The 20,592-nt window shown below is 39.2% G+C and overlaps 1 protein-coding gene across 1 annotated transcript; it reads left to right on the forward strand.

Moving 5' to 3' along the window:
• Positions 1–10,577: 10,577 nt before the first annotated feature.
• Positions 10,578–20,156, forward strand: Tnfsf18 (TNF superfamily member 18). Its single transcript, XM_026787581.1, has 3 exons — positions 10,578–10,727; positions 17,260–17,293; positions 19,804–20,156. The coding sequence occupies exons 1-3, from the start codon at positions 10,578–10,580 to the stop codon at positions 20,154–20,156; spliced, it is 537 nt and encodes a 178-aa protein (XP_026643382.1).
• Positions 20,157–20,592: the final 436 nt, after the last annotated feature.

Genomic DNA, 20,592 nt, shown 5'->3' on the forward strand with positions numbered 1-20,592 from the left:
GTTAGATACTTTTCTCATTACTGAGGTATACTACATGGTCGTATGTTGTATGCCAACTTGACACAAGCTAAAGTCATCTGGGAGCAGGGAACCTCAATTAAGAAAATGCTTCCAGTTGTGCGGAGGTGGCACATGCCTTTAATGCCAGCACTTGGGAGGCAGACTAATCTTTGGGTTTGAGGCCAGCTTGTTCTATAAAGTGACTTTCAGGACATCTAGGGTTATAATGAGAATCCCTCTCTTAAAAAGACGAAGAAGAGAGAGAGAGAGAGAGAGAGAGAGAGAGAGAGAGAGAGAGAGAGAGAGACATAAGTTCAGGTTGTTGGCAAGCCTGTAGAACATTTTCTTAATTAGTGATAAACAGTGCCACTACCAGTCCTGGGTTCTATAAGAAAGCAGGCTGAGCAAGCCAGAGGCAGCAAGCAGTACACATCTGTGTTGTATCTGTTCCAGCCCTGTGTGAATTCCTGGGCTGACTTCCCTCGATGACGAACAGCGATATGGAAGTGGAGACAGAATAGACCCTTGCCTCCAGACTTGCATTTTGGTTGTGACATTTCACCACAGCAATAGTAACCCTACCTAAGACATGAGGCGAAATACGTGACAAAGGCAATTTAAGAAAGAAGGGGTCTACTGTGGTTCACGGTTCCAGGGAACACAGTTCATCATGGAGGGGAAGCCACAGTGGCAAGAATGGGAGGCACCTAACCATATAGTGTCCATAGTAAGGAAGCAGAGGGAGATGAACATTGGTGTTTTACTCTCTCTGGGATTCCAGCCCATGGGATGTAGCCATTACCAGAAATTTACCTTCTAGGTGACTCTAGATCCTGACGGGTTGATAATTAGTATTAACTGTCACACCTGTGGTCTCATCTGAGCTCTGCCCCTTGGCACCTGTAAACCTAGGAAGTCCTTTCCCCTCTGTGTGCCTTATATTTCCTTTAATATAAAATGGATAGATTTAATTTTATTTCCTCAAGGTATTTGTGAATACTAAATTAAAACTAGCTTTGTGGGCACAAATAGAAACTCCAGTTTACTTTTTAAAAACAGTTATTTATGTGTGTATGTGTGTGTGCATGTGTACATGCATATATGTGTGTGGACGATGTGTGCAGGAGTTGAATGTGGGTCCCTGGTTTTGGATCTGATTGCCGTAGGAGTCAATATTATGTAAAGACATTTGTGGCAGAAAGAAAGTCCTACTAGAAGTGACTCCTCAGTCTCGGGCTTCCTAGCTTTTAGGATCATAATCCAAGTAAGCTTCCATTGTTTGTAAATTATCCAGTCTGTGATGTTCTGTTTTAATAGTGGAAAATGGAATAAGACAATCAACATAGTCTTTAACTTATTCATTTATTCCTTAACTTACTCATTTATCATGTAATTTAACAACAGACAGAGTGCAGATGGAGATAAAGCATTGTTCTGGTCTCCAAGAGACTTTCAGCTTCATCCAGAGGCATTGTTAAAGGATAGGTACAGTGCACCCCAGCAGGTGAAAAGGGGGAACAAGCAATACTACAATTATAAGCTGACAACCAACTCAAGAGTTGATTGGGAGGCATGTGAGCTGTTGAGTCCATCTTGGATCAGTGGATTATTGTCATCCCCTATGGGAAGCAGATGCTCCCTGTACTTACTTCTTTGATAGGGTTGTGGTTTTGTGGTAAAGCTTATGTTGTTGCATAGCTCAATACACATTAGGAAACAGACACACAGTAATCACTCAAGGCCTATAGTAGTAAGTTCCTGCTAACTATAAACCACGGGCAGGGTACTTCTGGGCTTCTAGTATGGGCACGACTAATATGAGTCATGCTGTTTATGTGACAGGCTTAGGCAACATGGTGAGTGCATACACTGCTTGCTTCCTTTGCTCAACTTTGTCTTTGCAGTCATTATCTCAGTGGGGAGAAAGAGAGTGAGGCATTATGGGTCAGATATGTTGATCAGCATAGGTAGTATGGGCACCATCGTAATATCTATAGATTCAAGCATGGAGGCTAAATCTGGTCTGGTTGCTGCTATATGATGACCTAGCATTATTAAAACTGTTTATCCATTCATGCAGTGTTCATTAACTATTCACTATGAGACAGTTTTACGTTGACTTTGAATATTAAGTGATTTTCAAAAAATACTTGCCTGTAAACTAAATATAAATAAGCAGGTGATTTCTACTGTGGTGTGTTAACTACCACAACATGGATAAACGTAATGGGATCTGAGGAAATACAGAAGATGGATAGAATTACGATGACAAGGTCAAACTGGTGAGATGGCTCAGCTAATAAAGTTGCTTGTCACCAAGTTTGATGACCTGAGTTTGATCTCTTGGACCCACACAGTGAAAGGAGAGAACCCACCCTCTACGAGTTGTCTTCTGACTTCCATGTGGGCTCCATGTCAGCGCCCCACTTTCCACTACAGATGCTCTAATTCAAAATTAAAACATGGCAAGATTAGAAGGTGCTCACTCTCGAAAGGATTGACTCTCAGAGTGTGGCGGTAGCTGGTCAGTGGAAGGGTAAGAAACAGACACGGAAAGACAGCTTTTTTGCTTTAATACTGGCCTCTGACATGGGGGATTCCAGGAGGCAGATTCTTGACTTCCCTTCAGCAGGAGACTCTTACTGAAGGAAGGGAAGAAATACCCGGAGAATCCTCTACACTACAAAAAAGAAGTGTAACATACAATGGCCGAATGCTTTCTGCCGCAAAGCAGTGGCATCCCTCCGCTGAAGTGGCATCGAGAGAAGAGCACCAGGTAGAGTCTGGACAGCCACTCTATACACACTTTCAGATCACATTTGCATCACTATTTTGCCCAGTTTTGAACCCAAGTAATAAGCTTGAATATAAAGCAACAGTGAGGAATAATGTTTCTAGAAGTCTGTGTCCGCTTGAACTGTGGGTTCTCTGTCACACTGCTTAGCACCAATATTTATGGTCATACCAAGCAAAATTCACCTGATCTCATCGGTTTTGCACCAGAATTTGAGAAAGGCACGTGAAAGCATTGGATGATGTATTACTCTTCATGCTCTTCAAAATTTAAAAATTCTGAAAACAGTATATTGTTGTAGTATGCATCTATTATAGAGTATATATATATATAATGAATATATATATTCATTATTAACTTGTAGATTTTTACAAAGTGCTGATAGCTATTCTAGAAAATGACAGGTATGGGACAATATAAAAATGAGGCTGTAGATTTGGATATGAAAAGTGTTTGTCCTCTTCTTAAACACCTCGTATCTTGGTGATTGGTACAGCTCACAGACATCTCACAGCTAAGGATCTATGAATGAATATTTTGTTCTAAACTTACATTTGTAAGTCATACAAATGCCTGTTCCAAGCTTTTCAAAGAGAAACAGCTTATTAAATTTCAAGAAACCTCTATTCTTTATTGATTTCGAACAGCTGGAATTAGGGGAAAGGGGCCATGGCAGAAAAGGGGAGGATCAGAACAGCTATGAAGAAAACCCTTATAATTGGGCTGCCTGGTGTGGGTTGTGAGAACACGGCTCCTTTTCACACCCCAATCCAACCTTCCGACTCTATAGGAACAAGGTCACAACACAGAGAGAGCAACAGCCATAGGGCTGTTCCTTCAAATCTTCCTTCAAAGACTTCAAAAGCCAAGCCTGTAGCAGAGGATTTCCGGAAATAACCCACTGCACATAGAGAATGCAGCAATACTTTCCCTAGGACTCCCTGATGGTTTCCTGTGGAAGATAGATGGTTTCATGTAAAGGGCAGTAGCACCACCCAAAGATGTACAAACCATAACCTCTGCGATGTGACAATCACTGTAGACAGCCAGAAGGACTTGGCAGATTTGATAACTATATGCATTCATCAATTATTACAGATTAATTAGTGGGCCCAATGAACTGCCGGGGGCCTTAAACATTGAAAACATTGTGGGTCTGGTGTCAGAGAGATTCAGAGCATGAGTGTCTACTGATGGCCCGAAGGTGGAGGAGAACAGAATCCTGCCAGCTGCCTAGAGGAGCCTAGAAGCAGCTTCTTCAGGAAAGTGGACATGGTGACTGATGCGTTTATGGCAGCTTGGTGGGGCCACCAGACGTCTAGCTTACAGAATTATAAGATGGAAATGTTTCAAACTACGGAGTTTGTGGCAATTTGTATCGCAACAAACGGTATACCTTTACCCACTTGGTACAAGAGCTGAGAATGCTTAGAGCCCTGGGAGGAGGGGTCCCAGTCCTGTAAAGAAACTTCCGACCTCCACGGGGTCCTGCACTGGTCTGAGCAGTCTCCCCTTTCCACCTTAATTCTTTACCTGCCCTTCCCGTAGCAGTGTTGAACAGGTGGCCCCAGGCAAGGTTAATATGAAGAAACAAGAAAATGGGTCGTATCCAGACTCCCTGTTTTTCAACTGTGACAGTCTTACACATAGAGGATGGGGTAAGGGTGAAGCAAGAAGAGAAAACTTTGGTAGCAGTTGGTGGACAGTAAAGTCTCTTTGTGTATATTGCTGAGTACATGGTAGAGTTTGAGACTTTAAGTCATAGTTCTATTATAATTATGAGAATATACAATTAATAAGACATGTATTCTTAGAGTGCTTATATGCAGGTTATATAATTAAACATGATCTCAATTATCCACTATACTTTTATATAACCTTAATATATTTTAAAGGATACATATGTATTGAGAGAATTCATTTTATTTCCATGAATGACATGGACCTTTTTGAGGGTGTGGCCGACTATGAAAAACATTTTCACAATAAATTTCTGGAGTATTTAGAACAACATCTTGGTCCTTGAAAATCTGATGAAAATAAATGTTTAAATATATTTTCATTAAACCTTGAATATGTTCATATTCACAAATTAGTAGAGTAGGTATTACTGCAATACTTTTCAAATACTTAATTACTTATCATAATAGTAACAGAATTTTAGAAATAATATAATAATTATATAATATATATGTATAAATAAATAGATAATATCTGCGCTTATAATCTCATTGTTGGGAAAATGGGGAAGTGAAAGCAATCCTTTTCAGTTTTTGCAGTTTATGGTGAGAAGACCTCAAAAGAACATTGGAAGAATCCTGAATCAGACAAGTGAACACAGATGCTAAACACTTAGGAAATCCAGCTACTTTATTGTTCATTTGCCATCACAGACTAGTCTGTGAACGCATGTGTGCACGTGTGTGTGTGTGTGTGTGTGTGTGTGTGTGTATTGGAAAGGGAGTCCACAAAAAAAAAGTAAGAAAGAAGTATCTAGCTGTGATACAAAAAAATGTGATAAGTAGCCTGACAAGTTCAATGTCAAGGGCAGAAAAGTATGGCAAACGTTTTGCATTATATATGGATTCACAACTTATAACACTTTTCTTTTGATAAAGAAGCTAAAATCTAAAGAGGACTTTTTTCATATTCAAGGTCACACATTGACTAGATACTATCAGATCCAGAATCTGAAATCCCTGACCTGTTGTCTGGACTCTTTCTATCTCACTGAAGTGTTAACCAGGAAGTATTCCCCGCTCCCTCTCCCTTTGAGCACAGAACCCAGAGGAACACCAGCAGCCAAGAAAGTCTGGCCTTCTCGTATTAGCTTCAAGTGACCATGTGCAACAGGTAGGCAAAGGCAGCCGGGGGTCGACACTGGGAAGAGATGGAACCACGGGTGCACTTTTCATTCTGTTAGCTCACACATTCCAGATATCCACCGTGCAGTCTTCCTGACAAACCATGTGCTTTTTCCCACTCATAATTCCTGCTTTGCAACTAAAATGGTCTTGTATATTGGTTGACTTCGAATCAGTGTGGGCAAGTGTTTCTGTTGGGGTGATCAACTCTGCTTAACTGAGAGAAGAATTTCAGTGGATGGCATTCGTTGTTACGTAATATCGCCGCTTCCAATGGAATATTCCCATCAGTCTTCGTGTGTACAGCATATTCACAACTGACCCTGGAGGTTCCTGGATTGTCTGTTGGTCCTATGGGATTACTGCCCTGTCTTCTTTCTATTTGAATTCACTTTATTTTTTTAAAATGGAACTACTGAAATTAAATCATTTATTTGTTTCTCAAAACTCTCCTTGGCTCAACATTTCTTTTAAAATTCTTACTTATTCCCTTGGCTCGGTGTTTGCCCACAAATTTTACTATTAGCATTCTCATCTGTAAATTAGCATAAAGGATAACATTTATAAAATATGATGTCATATAAATGCTATCAAGGTAATGTATAAAAATTTCACCAATGTGAAACAATAGTATTGCTTTTAAGAAAAATTTAACAGCAAAGCCGAAAGTTTGTGCCTGGAAAAAGTTATGCTATTTCTACTACATTTTGTATCTTCGTTGTAATTTAAAACTTGACATACAGTTGCTCCATTTGGAAACTGAAGTCATTTTTAGATTAAGGAGAAAAATAAGAAAGAATACAGTACTGAACACAGGGCCAAAACGTTATTCCTTTCTGAAAATTACATTTAATTAGTAAGCTTTTTTTTTCAAAAGAGATTATTAGCATATCATATTAAGAAATACTTTTCTAAGGATGTCCAACATTGCTAACTATTTCTCATTAAAAGTTCATTCCCAATTTGAGATATTCATTTATATATCCAGACATAGAGGAAAGACTAGATTTTAGAGTTAATTTATATTTGACTTTTTATCAGTCATGTGACTTGGGGTAAATTGTCCCATCTTAACCTCAGGTTTTTATGAGTCCTAATGAGACCTGCTTTGTAATAGTGCAAAGAATATCAGGTAATCAAAATAATCCATGAGTTTAAACTTTAAATATGGTGCCTGTAAGAGGACATGTCTTTAATACAAAATTCATTTTCTGTTGTCAATTTCTCATTTTCAGTCTTCCTTACTTGTTTCTGTGATTGACACTAGAAATCATTACTCAGTGGCACTGCAACCCGAGAGTCCACATCCTGACGCGGTTAGGAATGCGCAGGAGGAAGAACTGATTGGTGATTTCACGGATGAGAGACCATGGCTTCTGGGGACGTAGGAGGCAGTGTACGTGTGGGGCGGGGCAACGCCTTCACCTGCAGCCAAGGAGATTTCCCTTAGGCTCGCTTGGCAAAGAACGACTTGAAATAATTTGGATCTTATCGTTGCATAACTTTCACACGTAACTCTTCAGGGGTGTTTGCTCTTTCCTCAGTGGATGGAAACTGCCTGTTGCCTTCAGCTGGCTCCCGTTCAAACAAAGCTGCATTCCACAACCGTGCCTGTGACTCAATGTTTTTTCCACTGCACACAGGTCTGAAGTTCCCTCTTCAGAGAGGAACATGCTACTGTATGCATAGTTAATCACCAAACTGGATAGACAGATAGTTTGGCTTGAACTCTGGATGCTTTGCCAGTTAGCATCTGAAATTGAATTACTTAGTAACTCTGAGGAAGTTACATAAGGAAGAAATTTATCATTACAGGCATATTTTTAATACAAGTTTGGGATGCTTACATATAGAAGAAGACTCAGTGATAACTGAGCAACGATTCCTTAAACTTACAGATTTTTGACTTATTCCTCCATTTTCAAGTAAAATACTTAAAATCATTGTAGCGTTCTACATATTTATTAAATACATTTATGAATTATACTCTAAGCATTGTGTAGTAATCAGAAAATTCATTAGTATAAACAGTAACTGATTGGCTAACCTTCCTGACTTTGTGCTTTTGTCTCAGCCCACACATCTCTTTTCTAAAATGTCTCATTAGATAGAGTATTCAGTTCAGCTGTACAGCACTCCCTGTGTTGATCTCATATATGTGGTTCTTCTCCCAGGTGCCAAAAAGACAAAGACAATAAGAAATTTGTAGAATTGGCCTTTGTCTATTACCACTGAAACCTCTAACATTGAATTAGTACAGAGAAGGTGTTGTGGAATGTTACTTTAACTATGTGAAAGTTTGATATATTTGTTCATGCTGCATTTGTTTAATGATATAAAGATGTGCTGCTTTTGTTTATGATGCATTTGTGTAGCTAGGTAAATATTAAATATTCTTCCAAATCTCTTTGAAAGAAGGGGTATATGGGAGGGATTGAATGGATGAAAGGGAAGGGAGAAATTATATAATTATATTATAATCTCAAAAACAAAAGAAAAATAGATTTGCTAGGTGGATTTAAGCTTATTTAAATTTTTTTATTCCCACTTCCATCTATCTAAACCAAAGGAGGCCCTAAATTAAGACAACGATTGAGTTTGGTATTCATTTGCCTTTGGCAAATCCTGAAATGTCACAAAATATTCTTTCTGTCTTATGCTAACAAGGTATCAGTTATGACTCAAAGCTTGAGAATGCCAAAATCCTTCTCTGCTGTCTCCTGTGCTGACTTGAAGTTCCATCATCTCTGAATCCTGTTGAATGGAAAGATGCCCTGGAATGTGAAGTCTTCTCAGGATAACTGTGTCAATTTTCTTCAGATACTGTCACAAAGCTAAAATAAGAATACACCCAAGCCCAGCCTTATCTGAAGGTGTACGTGAATTTCACTTGGACTAGTTCCTCATGTGAACGCATCTCCACTCAAGTGAGTAAGCAGCAGATCTGTCTAACGTTTGGACAGGAGACAAGAAAGGTACAGATGGGATGAGCAGGAAGGAAAGAGCTCTACTCCTCAGTGGTGATCTCAAGGTCTCTGATCGTGTAACTCAAGTGCAAGGGGTACAGGATCAAGTGTCAGTATCGCATTCACCCCTGTGTGGTATTATCTAGTACAGAGACATTAAAATGTCTGCTGTACTAAAGAGTGATTCTGGTGTAACCATCTTCCTCAAGAGTAGCTTGTTGGTTAAGATACAAGAGGGTCCAGTTGAAATTTGACAACTCAGTAGGAACAACTGCCCAAAATAGTGCGGCACGAAGACGGATTTGACTTCGTTACAAAATGCTATGGTTTCTGGGCTAGGATTTCCACTTCATCAGCCACTAGTGGTTTGAGGAACCCCCAATCTCTAGTATTCAGCTTCCTTTTTCATAAGTGAGGAGATTAAATATGTTTCTTTCTGCTTTCAAAAACTTCTTGCTTTTCCCTCAGATCAAAAAAATACTGTCTCCAAAAAAAAACCTTTGTCTTAAATTAACTTCAGTTGAATTATTTTCTATAAAAAATAATAAGAAATAGTCACTCTTTTCTAGGATTTTATAATGGAGTTTACCACCACACTTCTAAAGAGGGCAGAGACAAACTATCCTAACCCTTATGGGATATCTTTTGTAAGCTAAACCTTGTACATTTATTTTATTCTTGCAAAACTATTATGAAGTACAAACCTAGGCTCAGAGAAATCCACTGATGTGCATACAGTAGGTTAGGGATGAGCTCTGTTGGGCAATGCCCTCAGGTGTGTCTACATTAAAAGCCCCGAAGATTTCTAGCAAATGATACTGACATTCTGTAAGACACGCAATAATTTTAACAGATGAGGAGGCTCAGGTACAGAGAACAAGGGACTTCTTCAGTTTTATGCTAAATTGGCATTCTGATGTCAGGAGGGGGAAAATCTCTGGGGTTAAGGGCAGAGTACAAGTCAAGTCAAGGAAATAACCTTTTAAAGGATAACATTATTACTATTTGATGCTAGCATTGGAATTTAGTTTCAGCAGGGTCAAGGTATGAGAAAATTGACCATTGTTTTATTCTCCAATATTTACTAAGTTCTAGCAGGTTTTTAAAAAGTTTTTAAGATTTATTTTGTGTATGTGAATGTTTTGCCCACATATATATGTATGTGTGTAATGTGAGTGTCTGGTGCCTTGGAGGTCAGAGAGGGCGTTGTGTCCCCTGAACTGGAGCAATAGATGGTTGTGCATCCCCATAGTGCTGCCGGGAGCTGAATTCAAATCCTTTGTAAAAGTAACAAGCAATCTTAATGACCGAGCCATCTCTCCGGCCCCAGTTACAGCTTTCTTCAAGACTGTTTCAGAACAAAACACATTTTGTAACCTAGAAAGTTAATTTTTTTATGACTATAGCTTTGACTTGATATGTTAAACTGTTATCAAGGTGTAACCGACAAATAAAAATGGTGTATATATAAAGTAGTACATATGTAAAGTGTGCAGTGTAGTGACTTCATGGGAACTCCATTGTTCAAACCGTGCATCCCTGCTCCCATCCAGTCATTATAGCCGCAGTATGATAAAACTTAGCTTTAAGTTTTATTTATTCTTATAAGTTTTTTTCTTCATTGGGAATAATTTTGGAGTATCTTCCAGCAGCCAAGGCTGGCTGTGCATGCAAACAGTACTTCCTCTTGCTTTAGGAAAGACTTTTTTTTTTCCTTCTGAACTTGCCTCATAGTGGCTTTTTTTTTCCCTCCCGTGTTTCTGCTGGCTCTAAGCCTCCCCATTCCTTTTGTAGTTTTGGCCCGCTGCCACGATGACTGTCAGTGCTCAGCAGTGTTCCAAAGGAAAACTCCACCTCCCACACCCACGGCCTAATTACTATAAAACATGACATCGCATCGTTCATCCATCACTTGTGCATATCTGCTTTCCAGAGCTCTCAGCCCGTCACAGAATGAGTTCTAGCCTCGTGGAGGAAATGCCTTTGAGCCCGCCAAGTCCTCGAGGGGCACAGAGGTTCAGGAAGCCATGGCTTTTATGCATGGTTCCTCTGGTGTTGCTGCTTTTCTATACCACGGGTGCACTGATCTTTACTTCACTCAAGGTAAGGTGGTAAAGGAACCTACAGGTGCTAATTATAGTATATAAAGGTTGTTTAATTGTTAGTCTGATTATTATCATTGCCATTCAGCGTTGCTGAAGATAGTGGGAAGGAAGAGATCTGAGGGTACAGTGTAAAAAATTCCAGTCTTGTAAGGACATGGCCCCTGAAACTCATCTGAATGTCTTGAGACAAAGGGCACCAGAGGACACAGAGTGCCCACTGTGGGCTTGAGCTACATGGGACTACATGTTTAAACTGGGTCTTTCAAAGGTGTCTGGGGGGGTCCTTTTCCCTCTCTGGAACTCCACTAGTCTCATATTGGTAGATGAAGAAGAGACCTAAAGCATGATGCTCTTCTTCATGCGATTCCAAACAAGCAGTGGTCTCAATGGGGGTAGGGATACAAAATGATAATGGAAGACAGAATGAAATCACAGGAAGCAAGAGCATGTGGAAGAGGGAAATGGTGCTGAGCTAGAAGAGAGAAAATCTGGATTCCAGTTATAGGTGAATCTCACTAAAACCAACTGCACGCATGTGAGAAAGTTGTTTCGTTGTTCTGATTCTACTATTTTAGGTCTACAACATGGTGTTGGGAGACTGGATCCGTTTACTTAATGCCCTGCTACCTATAATTACATTGGTCAAGAATTTACCTAGGTACTACGTGTACCTGTAGTTTAGGAAGTCTAAAGCAAGGACGATGACTTTGGACTGAAGTGACCTGGAAAGGCTTCATGGAGGAAAGGAGAGAACATGTCTGTTTGGGAAGCCCCTGATGGTTATCAGGAATTTCCCAGTGAATTACAGTCTAAATTGTGGATCTAGATGGGATCTGTACTGGGAATGTATGTATGTATGTGTATATATATATATATATATATATATATATATATATATATATATATATATATTTTAGGTTCTTTCTAGAAGTTTGCTTTCTGTTCCATGACAGCCAGGGCTACACAGAGAAACCGTGTCTTGAAAAACTACAAAAGAAAAAGAAAGTGTTTGGCCAGAAGAAATGAAATAAAACTTTATATAATTCAGGAGTTAGCCCGTTACTTTAAAAGACTATAAACCTAGGGCAGAATAAAGTGATGTATACCTGTGTAAAGAAGGGTTGGAGCTAAGCCCAGGAGCATTTGTCTAAGGAGACCAACCAGTGATGGTTTTAAAGGTGTGGTTCTACACTGGCAAGACTTTGAGGAAAGGCACAGGAGGAAGTAGTGCACTGTAGAGCCAAGGTTAGTTAGAACGCTCTGGTGAAAAGCATACATAAGAACCCATTATTCTGTACTCTGTAACTGTGTAAGTGGATGAGAGGCAGGAGAGTTCTAATCCCACCCCTACACTTCCAAAGAAGGAACCAAGAGGAGAGCTTCTAAAGCAATGAATGTTGAGCCAAAGAGAAAGGACTATCAGCCTCTCAAGTGTGGAAAGTTTTGAAAAGGAGGAAGAAGGAAAATAGCATTAATTTCACATTGCTTTTTCTTCCTGTAAACCCCCTCAAGTCTTATTAGTCAGGTGGTTCTGCAGTGCACTGTGTCTCGGTGTCAAAGAGCCCGCGGTGATGCATGGGGAGGAAGACTTTTGTTCCGAGTGACACCTTTCTCCACAAGCAAACTGTTAATTCATGGTGTTTTGAGCTTTAATTTCAGATTATCCCCTCAAGAGAACACACCCCTTTCAATGAAGGGTTCCCCCTCTAAAAATACCTGTGAGGATATTTCAAACTTAGGGAAGTAAAAAAGGTTTTGTAGTCTATTTTCCTGCCAGAATGCCAGGCAGCCTAGTTACTATGGAAAAACCACTGGGCTTTAGTATTAGCTTGAGAATTACACTTTCCTTATTAGCTACAAAAAAAGAAATTGTTGAGCAGAGAAATCTGCGTGGATGGCAGATGATAGTAACTTCCACCTTTGCATAGGTAGGAACTCAGAAAGGTTTTATATTTTTCTCCACTCCAATTTTCTCATGCAAATCTCCATTTATAAAATATCCCTTCAGATAGTAATCTTTTTTAGCTTGGTTCCTTTCAGATCAGCAGAAATTTTCTTTGGATAATTTTTTTTCTCTCTCTCTTATAGAAGACATTAGTTAATAGACTATGCTCTGAGCTCAAGAAGTTTGGCCAAGTCCTCTGTGAAAGCAGTTCAGAGTAGTTCCCTCTGAAGAATCCAGTGATTCAGGAAAGTCCCTTTCTTCGGTGAAATGAAGGATGGATAGGCTTCCAGAAGGGAAACTGGAATTTGGACAACTGTACTTGCAAACAAATAGAGTAGGGTTTTTTTTCCAGACAGAGGAGGTTAGGATTAGTCTGAAGTCTATTTTGGCCAGTTTGAGACAAACCAAGTAATCTAGGATTTAAACCAAAGTGAGGTTAGAAGACCAACTGACTCTGCTAAATGAAAGCAAGCAAAACTAAAAGTAAACCAAAAGGCTTGTGTGTAACTCTTTATAATATCACCAGAATTATAAATAGAAACGGCCTCTATGAGTGGTAGGCTGAGTGTTTTGAATGAGACAGTTCGGTTCTGGATCCCAACCTCTTATCAGCCATGTGACCTTGGGCTGGTTACTTCACCACCAAGTCCTCATTTCCTCCTCTGCAAAAGGAACGAGCTAATTCTTCTAGAGCTGCCTCAAGGAATAATGAGGCAGGGAAGTGCCTGACGTGCCTGACTCACAGTAGACTCTAGATAGGTTGTAGCGATTAATATTCATATCTTTGTTAGTTATAAGGTCACAATGAATACAGACTCGCAACGCCAGTTAAAGCGTGCATGGTTTGTCTGACCTTATCCCTTCCTCAGTCAGAAGACCACAGTTTTCAACCAAACTGATGATTTTCCACTTCGATTTTCACTTATGGCAATAGCTAAAGATGAGCCGAGTGGTGTTTTGTAACTCTAAATAGATATTAAAGAAGTTTGCAATTGACTTTCTGGATGTTTGTCGGTCAGTTCATTTGTCTATGAATTTGAGTTTTCTGTGTATTCTTACACATGGTAACAGCTGGGACACAATCCACAACATTTATATTTAGGTGCCTGTTTAATTGCATCATATAAGCAATAGTGTCTCTCTAGTTAGATTACAAACATCTTGAGAGGCAGCAATTATACATTAAATTTGTCTCTCTTACAACATTAGTATAATGTTGGGAATATAGGTACTTAAGCTGTTTGTTTAATTCTTCATTATAACCAGTATCATGATCAAAATAACTGATATTTACTGAGTATATTCAGATAGAATGTCTGGAGAAGCCCTTCCCAAGAGTCAGCACAGTTATGTAGAACAACAGTTCAGTGAACTCTGCTATTATCCCTGGTTATTGGATGAGGAAATGAGTTTTTGGAGTCCCTGCTGTAAGTCTATCAGTCGTTCTAAATTGAATTTGGACATCTCGTCTAAGAAAAACCAAAATAGGATGAAATAATTGCAAGAGTAAAACTGATCTCAGGAAATCCAATTACTTACGGTTTTTAGATTTATGGTTTCCATAGTTTTCTATTGTATCTCCTTATCAATAAAATATTTTTATTATAATTTTCAGCAGATGTGTGCCAAATAGTATCTCATATCTGAGTACTTACCATGAACACAAAACAGATACACAAGATGGAAAGTCACTGTTCTAAAGGCTTAGCACAGATTTTCCAGTCTAAATCTACCTGTTTTAGCTAAGATGTTAAGTTTTCTATAATATATTCACACATGATACAGATATAAAAAAATAATTGAGATACTGTTTTTTGTGATTATGGGGTTCAAACTCAGTATTTCTACCTCCTAGTCACATTCAAAGCCCCAGTAATTTGATATTTTCTTAATTTTAGTTTTACATTTTATAATATAGGAACTCAAGGTTTTATTTCAATTTAACTTGATTTGTGACTTTGACTATAACAATTGAAAATTACCTCACAAGGAAACATAGATAAAAATTTACCAGAGCATCTTTGTATATTCTTAATTGCCAAGACACTTAATTATCACTATCATTGGATGGGGCTGCTCTTTAGAATTAAAATAATATTTCATTTCATTCACATCTTTTCTTTTTCTCATTACACAACTAAGCTCCAAAGTCTTTAATTACATCTTGTTCCTTACACAAATTCGCTCACTTGCTTCTTTCTCTCATCACTACAATCCCATGTCAAAACCTGGCTATCAAAGGACTCCAGCGATAACTAAACCCAGCAGTACTGGGTCTCCGAGAAAAACACAAGGCCTTTTGAACATTCTTTCTTTATATGCTCATGGCCACCAGCTTTAAGTGGGGTTTCCTTGTTGCCACGGAAATGGTGTGTACTTCCCCAGTCCATTCTTTCTCCTTCATAGACTACCTTGCACCCTTGGCTCCTCTCTGAACTTTCAGGAACCATTTCCCACCCTCTGTCTGTAGGAGAGAGGAAAGACTATGTCTGCCAGTTGCCTGCATTTGTGTCCATACATTCTGTGTTTCCTTCATCTGCATGGATGCATTATCCATGTCCCTGCAAGAGCCAGAACTCGTTCTCTCATATCTCACCTGCTCAGAGCATCGCTGAAGTTCTCGCCTGCTTCATTCGATTGGGATAGTCCCATCGAATGGTGACAAGCAAACTTGTCATCTCCTTCATATCAAACAAGCAAAGACAGAACCCAAAACAACGGAACAACAACAACAACAACAACAAAAGCCTCTTTGACTTCTCACCCTTATCCAGGGCCCACTCACTTTTGCTAGCCTCCCATCTAGCAAATTTCCCAATTTCTCATCTCATCTTAAATTTATCCTGGTGAGACGTGCTCTTATCACATCATACAAACTATTACACAACTATTCTGTCAGGAATTCTTGTAGAAACCATGTTTTTCACTCCACCAGTCAAGTCTCTGCCCTCTTCTTTTTTGATCTATCAGTGACCTTTGACACTGACTGCTTAGTCTCCTCTCTAGAAGACTTTCTTCTCTTGGTTCACAAACATTACACACATCCATTCTTTTCAGACTCACTGATTTTCCTAGAGAGTTCCTCCTCATTGTCTGACCTTTGAATACTAAAGGGTTCCAGTACTCACCTCTGTTACACTCATGGACTTGATGTTCACATATAACGTCAGGTCTGAAAGCAGAGTCTCAGCATTGCATATCTAACCGCCTACTTGATATCTCAGAAGCACCACAAATCAACACATCCCAAAACTCATGATTGGGCCTCTCTTACTTTATTTCTCTTAGTCATACCCATCTTGCCAATTAACTTACTTTTTCCAATGACTGCAGTCCCAAATCTTGGCATTACCTTTGTTTCTTCCTATTGCCTCACACCAGTATTCCTGTCAAGAACACCAGCTACTTCTTGCTTTCTTTAAAATATAGCCTAGCTTGACCTAAAAACCCATGGTCCTCCTGTTTTAGTCTCCTAAGTGCTGTTATATCTGGCATGGATCACTATACCAGACCAGCTGGCGCGTTCCCTCTTTGCCAGCACCTTGGTCAGAGGCAATGCGTTCCTGTTTTCATGAGCTTCGGTCCGTGCTTAATTGTTTTCAGTGCTTTTGCCTTTCATCCTCTTTAGTTTTTTTTTCCTAGCACAATAGCTGGATAGATTCTTCAAAAGGAACATATGTCTCTTTCCATATGTAAAAAGAAGTCTTTTGAGCACTTTTCTCCAAGGAAACGTATGAATTTTGAGTACCAAAAACTTTCATAGTTATGCCTTATTTTACTCTCAAGCATTTGACAACATTTAAGTGATTGCATTTGTAAACTAGTCATAACTAATGTCATCTCTCAGCGTGTATGCTGTGGCGTGTGGTAGACATTTGAAACAGTTGTTTCTGATTCTCAGTCATTGCATATGGCATGTGGATTTCTAAACATTAATATTTCTAAAGTCAATTTATTGTTATTTTAAGTAAAGAGAAACATAAACAGAGGTTTCATTATCTTCTTCCCATATGTACCAGATAATCTTGGGAAACCATAGGGATATAGAGACTGCTGTTTGTAGTACACTAGCGGGAAAGAACACAGCTCCAATACTTGCCTTGTGGGTCAAAGTTAGATGAACAGCATGAAACGCCAAATGAATGACCCCAAAGTGAATGAAAGATCCCCAAAGAGATCGGCTATCTTTCTTCTCATTGTCAAATCTATCATTCAATGATATCATTTTAAAAACTAAAATAATATTGCCCAGCACGCTATTCATGTGGTTTTGTCTCCTTATACAGCTGAATTTCAGTGTGTCTATTTACACCTCTTCCCTTGTATCCCCAAGCTTCTTGTTCACTTGCTTCTTCCTGTCTCTTCTAAACACTAATGTCAAAGCTACTCTAAGTCAAATGTAGAGGACAGAACCAGTCATCTGTAGAAGAAGCAAAGAAATGTGACAAGTCTCTATGTGTGCTGGGTTTTTAATTTTTTTGCTTTGGATAGTAGTTTGCTGCAGAATCTTTAAGCGCTAAATAATTCATCCAAGCAAGTAGCAACTGTGCCATTATCCTGACCAGTTCTTCTTTTCCTTCTACAGGCAATTGCCAAAGAGCCCTGTATGGTTAAGTTCGGTGAGTAACCCGCCTTTCATTTTTCTTAGTTTCTGATGCAAGAAGGCATCTGTCAGTGCCTTCGAAAAACCTGTACAACTTTTTGTTCACTTTCCTTTATTTTTTTAAATTATAATCACTCATTCTATACTAGGCCGTCAGCCTAGTGAGAGCTGAGGCTTCCAGAGCTGAGCTAGATTTGACAAGCCCACATTTGGTGACATGTGGATATGCATACAGTAGTCAGCTTTTGGTTTGGTAGTCAGTTAAAGATTCCTACCACCTTCCCTCAAAGTCCTTCTCATATTTCACAGATTTTTCATTTCTAATAGGGTGTATGGGAAACATTACTGCTGTGAGTAAGTGCACAGAAGAGGAACAAGCACTTCCTCTTTGCTTCTGAGTCACTTTCCTTAACAGTCACCTGATAGCCGCTCAGAAAATGTATGAAAAACAGTGTTGCTGAGTGTTTTACTTTCATTTCTGTTGCCCCGATAAAGTACCGCAACAAAAAGCAAGCGTCGGAGAAAAAGGATTTGTCTTAGCTCATAAGTGCAGACTATAGTCCACCATGGCTGGGGAATGGTGGCAGCAGGAGCTTAGAGCATCCCGTCACACTCACAGGCAAGCAGGGAGAAACGAAATGTATGCTTGCCTGCCCGCTTGCTTTCTTATGCTCAGTTCCATTTCTCTACCTTCTTAGAGTTCCGAACATCTTGCCTAGGGGATGGTGCCAACTGTAGCAGGCTGAATTTTCTCACATCTTTCAATTTAATTAAGACAGTCCCTTATAGACCAACTCAGTGTGAACAGGTTTCACTTAGATTCTCTTCCTGGGTGTCCCTAGGCTGTGTCAAGCTGACAGAAAAGCTAGCATCGCCTTGAGGCTCAGGATATTCCTTAGGATATACTCAAAACATCAAGTGTATACATTTTTGGATTGTCCGTATGGCCAAAGAAACACATTTACATTTGAGAGTAGATGATTTCTATAATTCAGTTTTTCACTCTTCTATCTTTTGCTCCAGTTTTCCAAAATACCTTGGCTTTCAGAGCTTGGGGCATTCTTTGAATGTGTCCACAATTCTGTGTTTTGTTTTGCCAGTGAAAGGAATAGAATAATGTTAGAAATTTCTCCTTGTTGTGATAAAAATGATGCTAAGGTGCTCTTTAAAAAAATTCCATAATTGAATTAAATAGGAAAAAAAGCTTGTTCTGAGAAATCTGCCTCTTGCGTGCCAGTGAGGAGAAATACAGAGTTCGCTGGGGATGCTGCGAGTCTTTGCTTTTTTCTCTCGTCATCAGCCCTTCATCCTCCTCCAGCATCTACCTCCGAGTCTTCTACTAGCTATTTCTGTATGAAAGGGAATTTAAGCCAGTGTTACTTCTTCTAGGGCTTTGCCCTCTATATCTAAAGTTATTGAGTATTAGAGAAAAGAACTTTGAACCAGTAAAAGCATCTCTTGGGGCCTTGAAGTTACATAGTTGTACATTCCCTAAGATTAGGGAAATATGTAAGTGTAGTACATAGGAAAAGGAAAGACTAAATTTGGACACATTATCCTGTGTGGCAGTATTAGGCTAGGGGTAGTTATATTTAATTAGATGAATTTATTTCTAGTTACAAAGTCATCAATGTACCAGTAGATATTTGGAAGTGAGCTAGATAATGATATGTGGAATTGAAAGTGATATGAAGAAATATATTTCAGACACAAAGCATCAAATTCAGAAACAGATCTGTCAACCAGTTTAGAGATATTTACGGTTGTTGAGGGGGGAGGACCACTTGAACTCATCAATTTGAGCCCAGATAGGCAATATATCAGGACTCCCATATCAAACAAACAAACAAACAAACAAACAAACAAACAACAACAACATAAAACCTGAACTCATCCATTTGAGCCCAGATTGGGCAATACAGCAGGACTCCCATGTCAAAATAAAAAAGTTTTTAGAGTTCACATTATTCTAGAAACTCAGGGTGATAGGAATATAGTAATTGGAAAAATAGAGAATGCTTATTATCAAAGAAGTCGTATTTAAGTGGATGTAAGACAATAGAAAATGGTCAAATTAATTTATAATAAGCTTCCTCCTAATACTTTCTATGAAGAAAATTAAAGCAGTATAGAACAAGGGAGTCATAGGAGAACAATGTTGCATGTAGACTGACTAGGGAATGTGTCATTGGCAAACCACCACTGAGTAAATACTGTTCATATAAGAAAGACATGGAGATGCATGAATTATGAGCAGTCCTTATTCTAGTCTTGCTGTGTGGTTCCTCTCTCCTCTCCCTCCCTTGTTCATTCCTATTACCTGGGAAGAGGTACAGATCCATGAGGATCTGCAACTTCTCTGAAACAGAGAAATGGTTGATTCTCACAATCTATTTAAAATACGGTCTGAAAAAACTAGCACAGACCAGGTAAATTAGTATGTAGGTAGTAAAGAAAATACTGCGACCAGGTAGAGGATGAAGTAATAATGATTTCTTTTTTCCCTTCATTTTCAATTTCTTACAGAACTATCATCTTCAAAGTGGCAAATGACATCTCCTGAACCTCTTTGTGTCAATATGACATCTGACGGGAAGCTGGGGATACTTCAGGATGGCGAGTATTTAATCTATGGACAAGTGACTCCTTTTGCTAAGAAAGACATAAAAAACTCTGCTGAATTTATAGTAGAGATAATTAAAGACGGAAATGTCTTACAGTCTGCAACAAATGACTTTCAAATTCTAACTATAGGAGGGATTTATGAACTGCATGCCGGAGATAGCATATACTTGCGGTTCAACTCTGATGACCATGTTCAGAAAGATAATACATCCTGGGGGGTTGTTTTAATGCCAGATCTCTCATTCAGCTCCTAGAGATTTAGCTTGGTCTCATCACCTTCCTCAGTGTGCCCAGAGAGGCTGTTCAGTGGATTGGAGGGGGTGCCTGTTTGAATGCACACAGTTTGCGACACCTTACAAATCAACACAAACATAACCTCTTGGCATCATAAGACTTTAACCCTCATATCTGTCTGAGGAAGATTCAGTGAGTGGGCCAAATCCCTGATGTTAGATCTGGAAATAGAGTTTCATAATCCATGATAAAATGAGTATTCCAAAGTATATCTCTCTAACTCTTGAATCTCTGGGTGCAAAACGAGGTGCTATTTCCTTGGGAATCTTACTTGGTTTTCACAAAGGGTGTTTTGTAGCAGCCTGGCCTTCTTCTCATCATAATTTCCTTGAGCTGTTTACCTTAATCCCTTCATACTCTCACCTTCTGAGAGCCTCCTAATGAAAAGCTTGGCCA

The sequence above is a fragment of the Microtus ochrogaster genome (genome assembly GCF_000317375.1).
Source record: "Microtus ochrogaster isolate Prairie Vole_2 chromosome 6 unlocalized genomic scaffold, MicOch1.0 chr6_random_2, whole genome shotgun sequence".
NCBI lineage: Eukaryota > Metazoa > Chordata > Mammalia > Rodentia > Cricetidae > Microtus > Microtus ochrogaster.

What these genes read in the sequence shown, in the direction of transcription:
- Tnfsf18 (XM_026787581.1), top strand. Translation starts at nt 10,578, where the DNA reads ATGAGTTCTAGCCTCGTGGAGGAAATGCCTTTGAGCCCGCCAAGTCCT. An exon ending in TGATCTTTACTTCACTCAAG is followed by an intron (nt 10,728 to 17,259) that starts GTAAGGTGGTAA and finishes TTCCTTCTACAG; the next exon opens with GCAATTGCCAAAGAGCCCTG. An exon ending in GCCCTGTATGGTTAAGTTCG is followed by an intron (nt 17,294 to 19,803) that starts GTGAGTAACCCG and finishes AATTTCTTACAG; the next exon opens with AACTATCATCTTCAAAGTGG.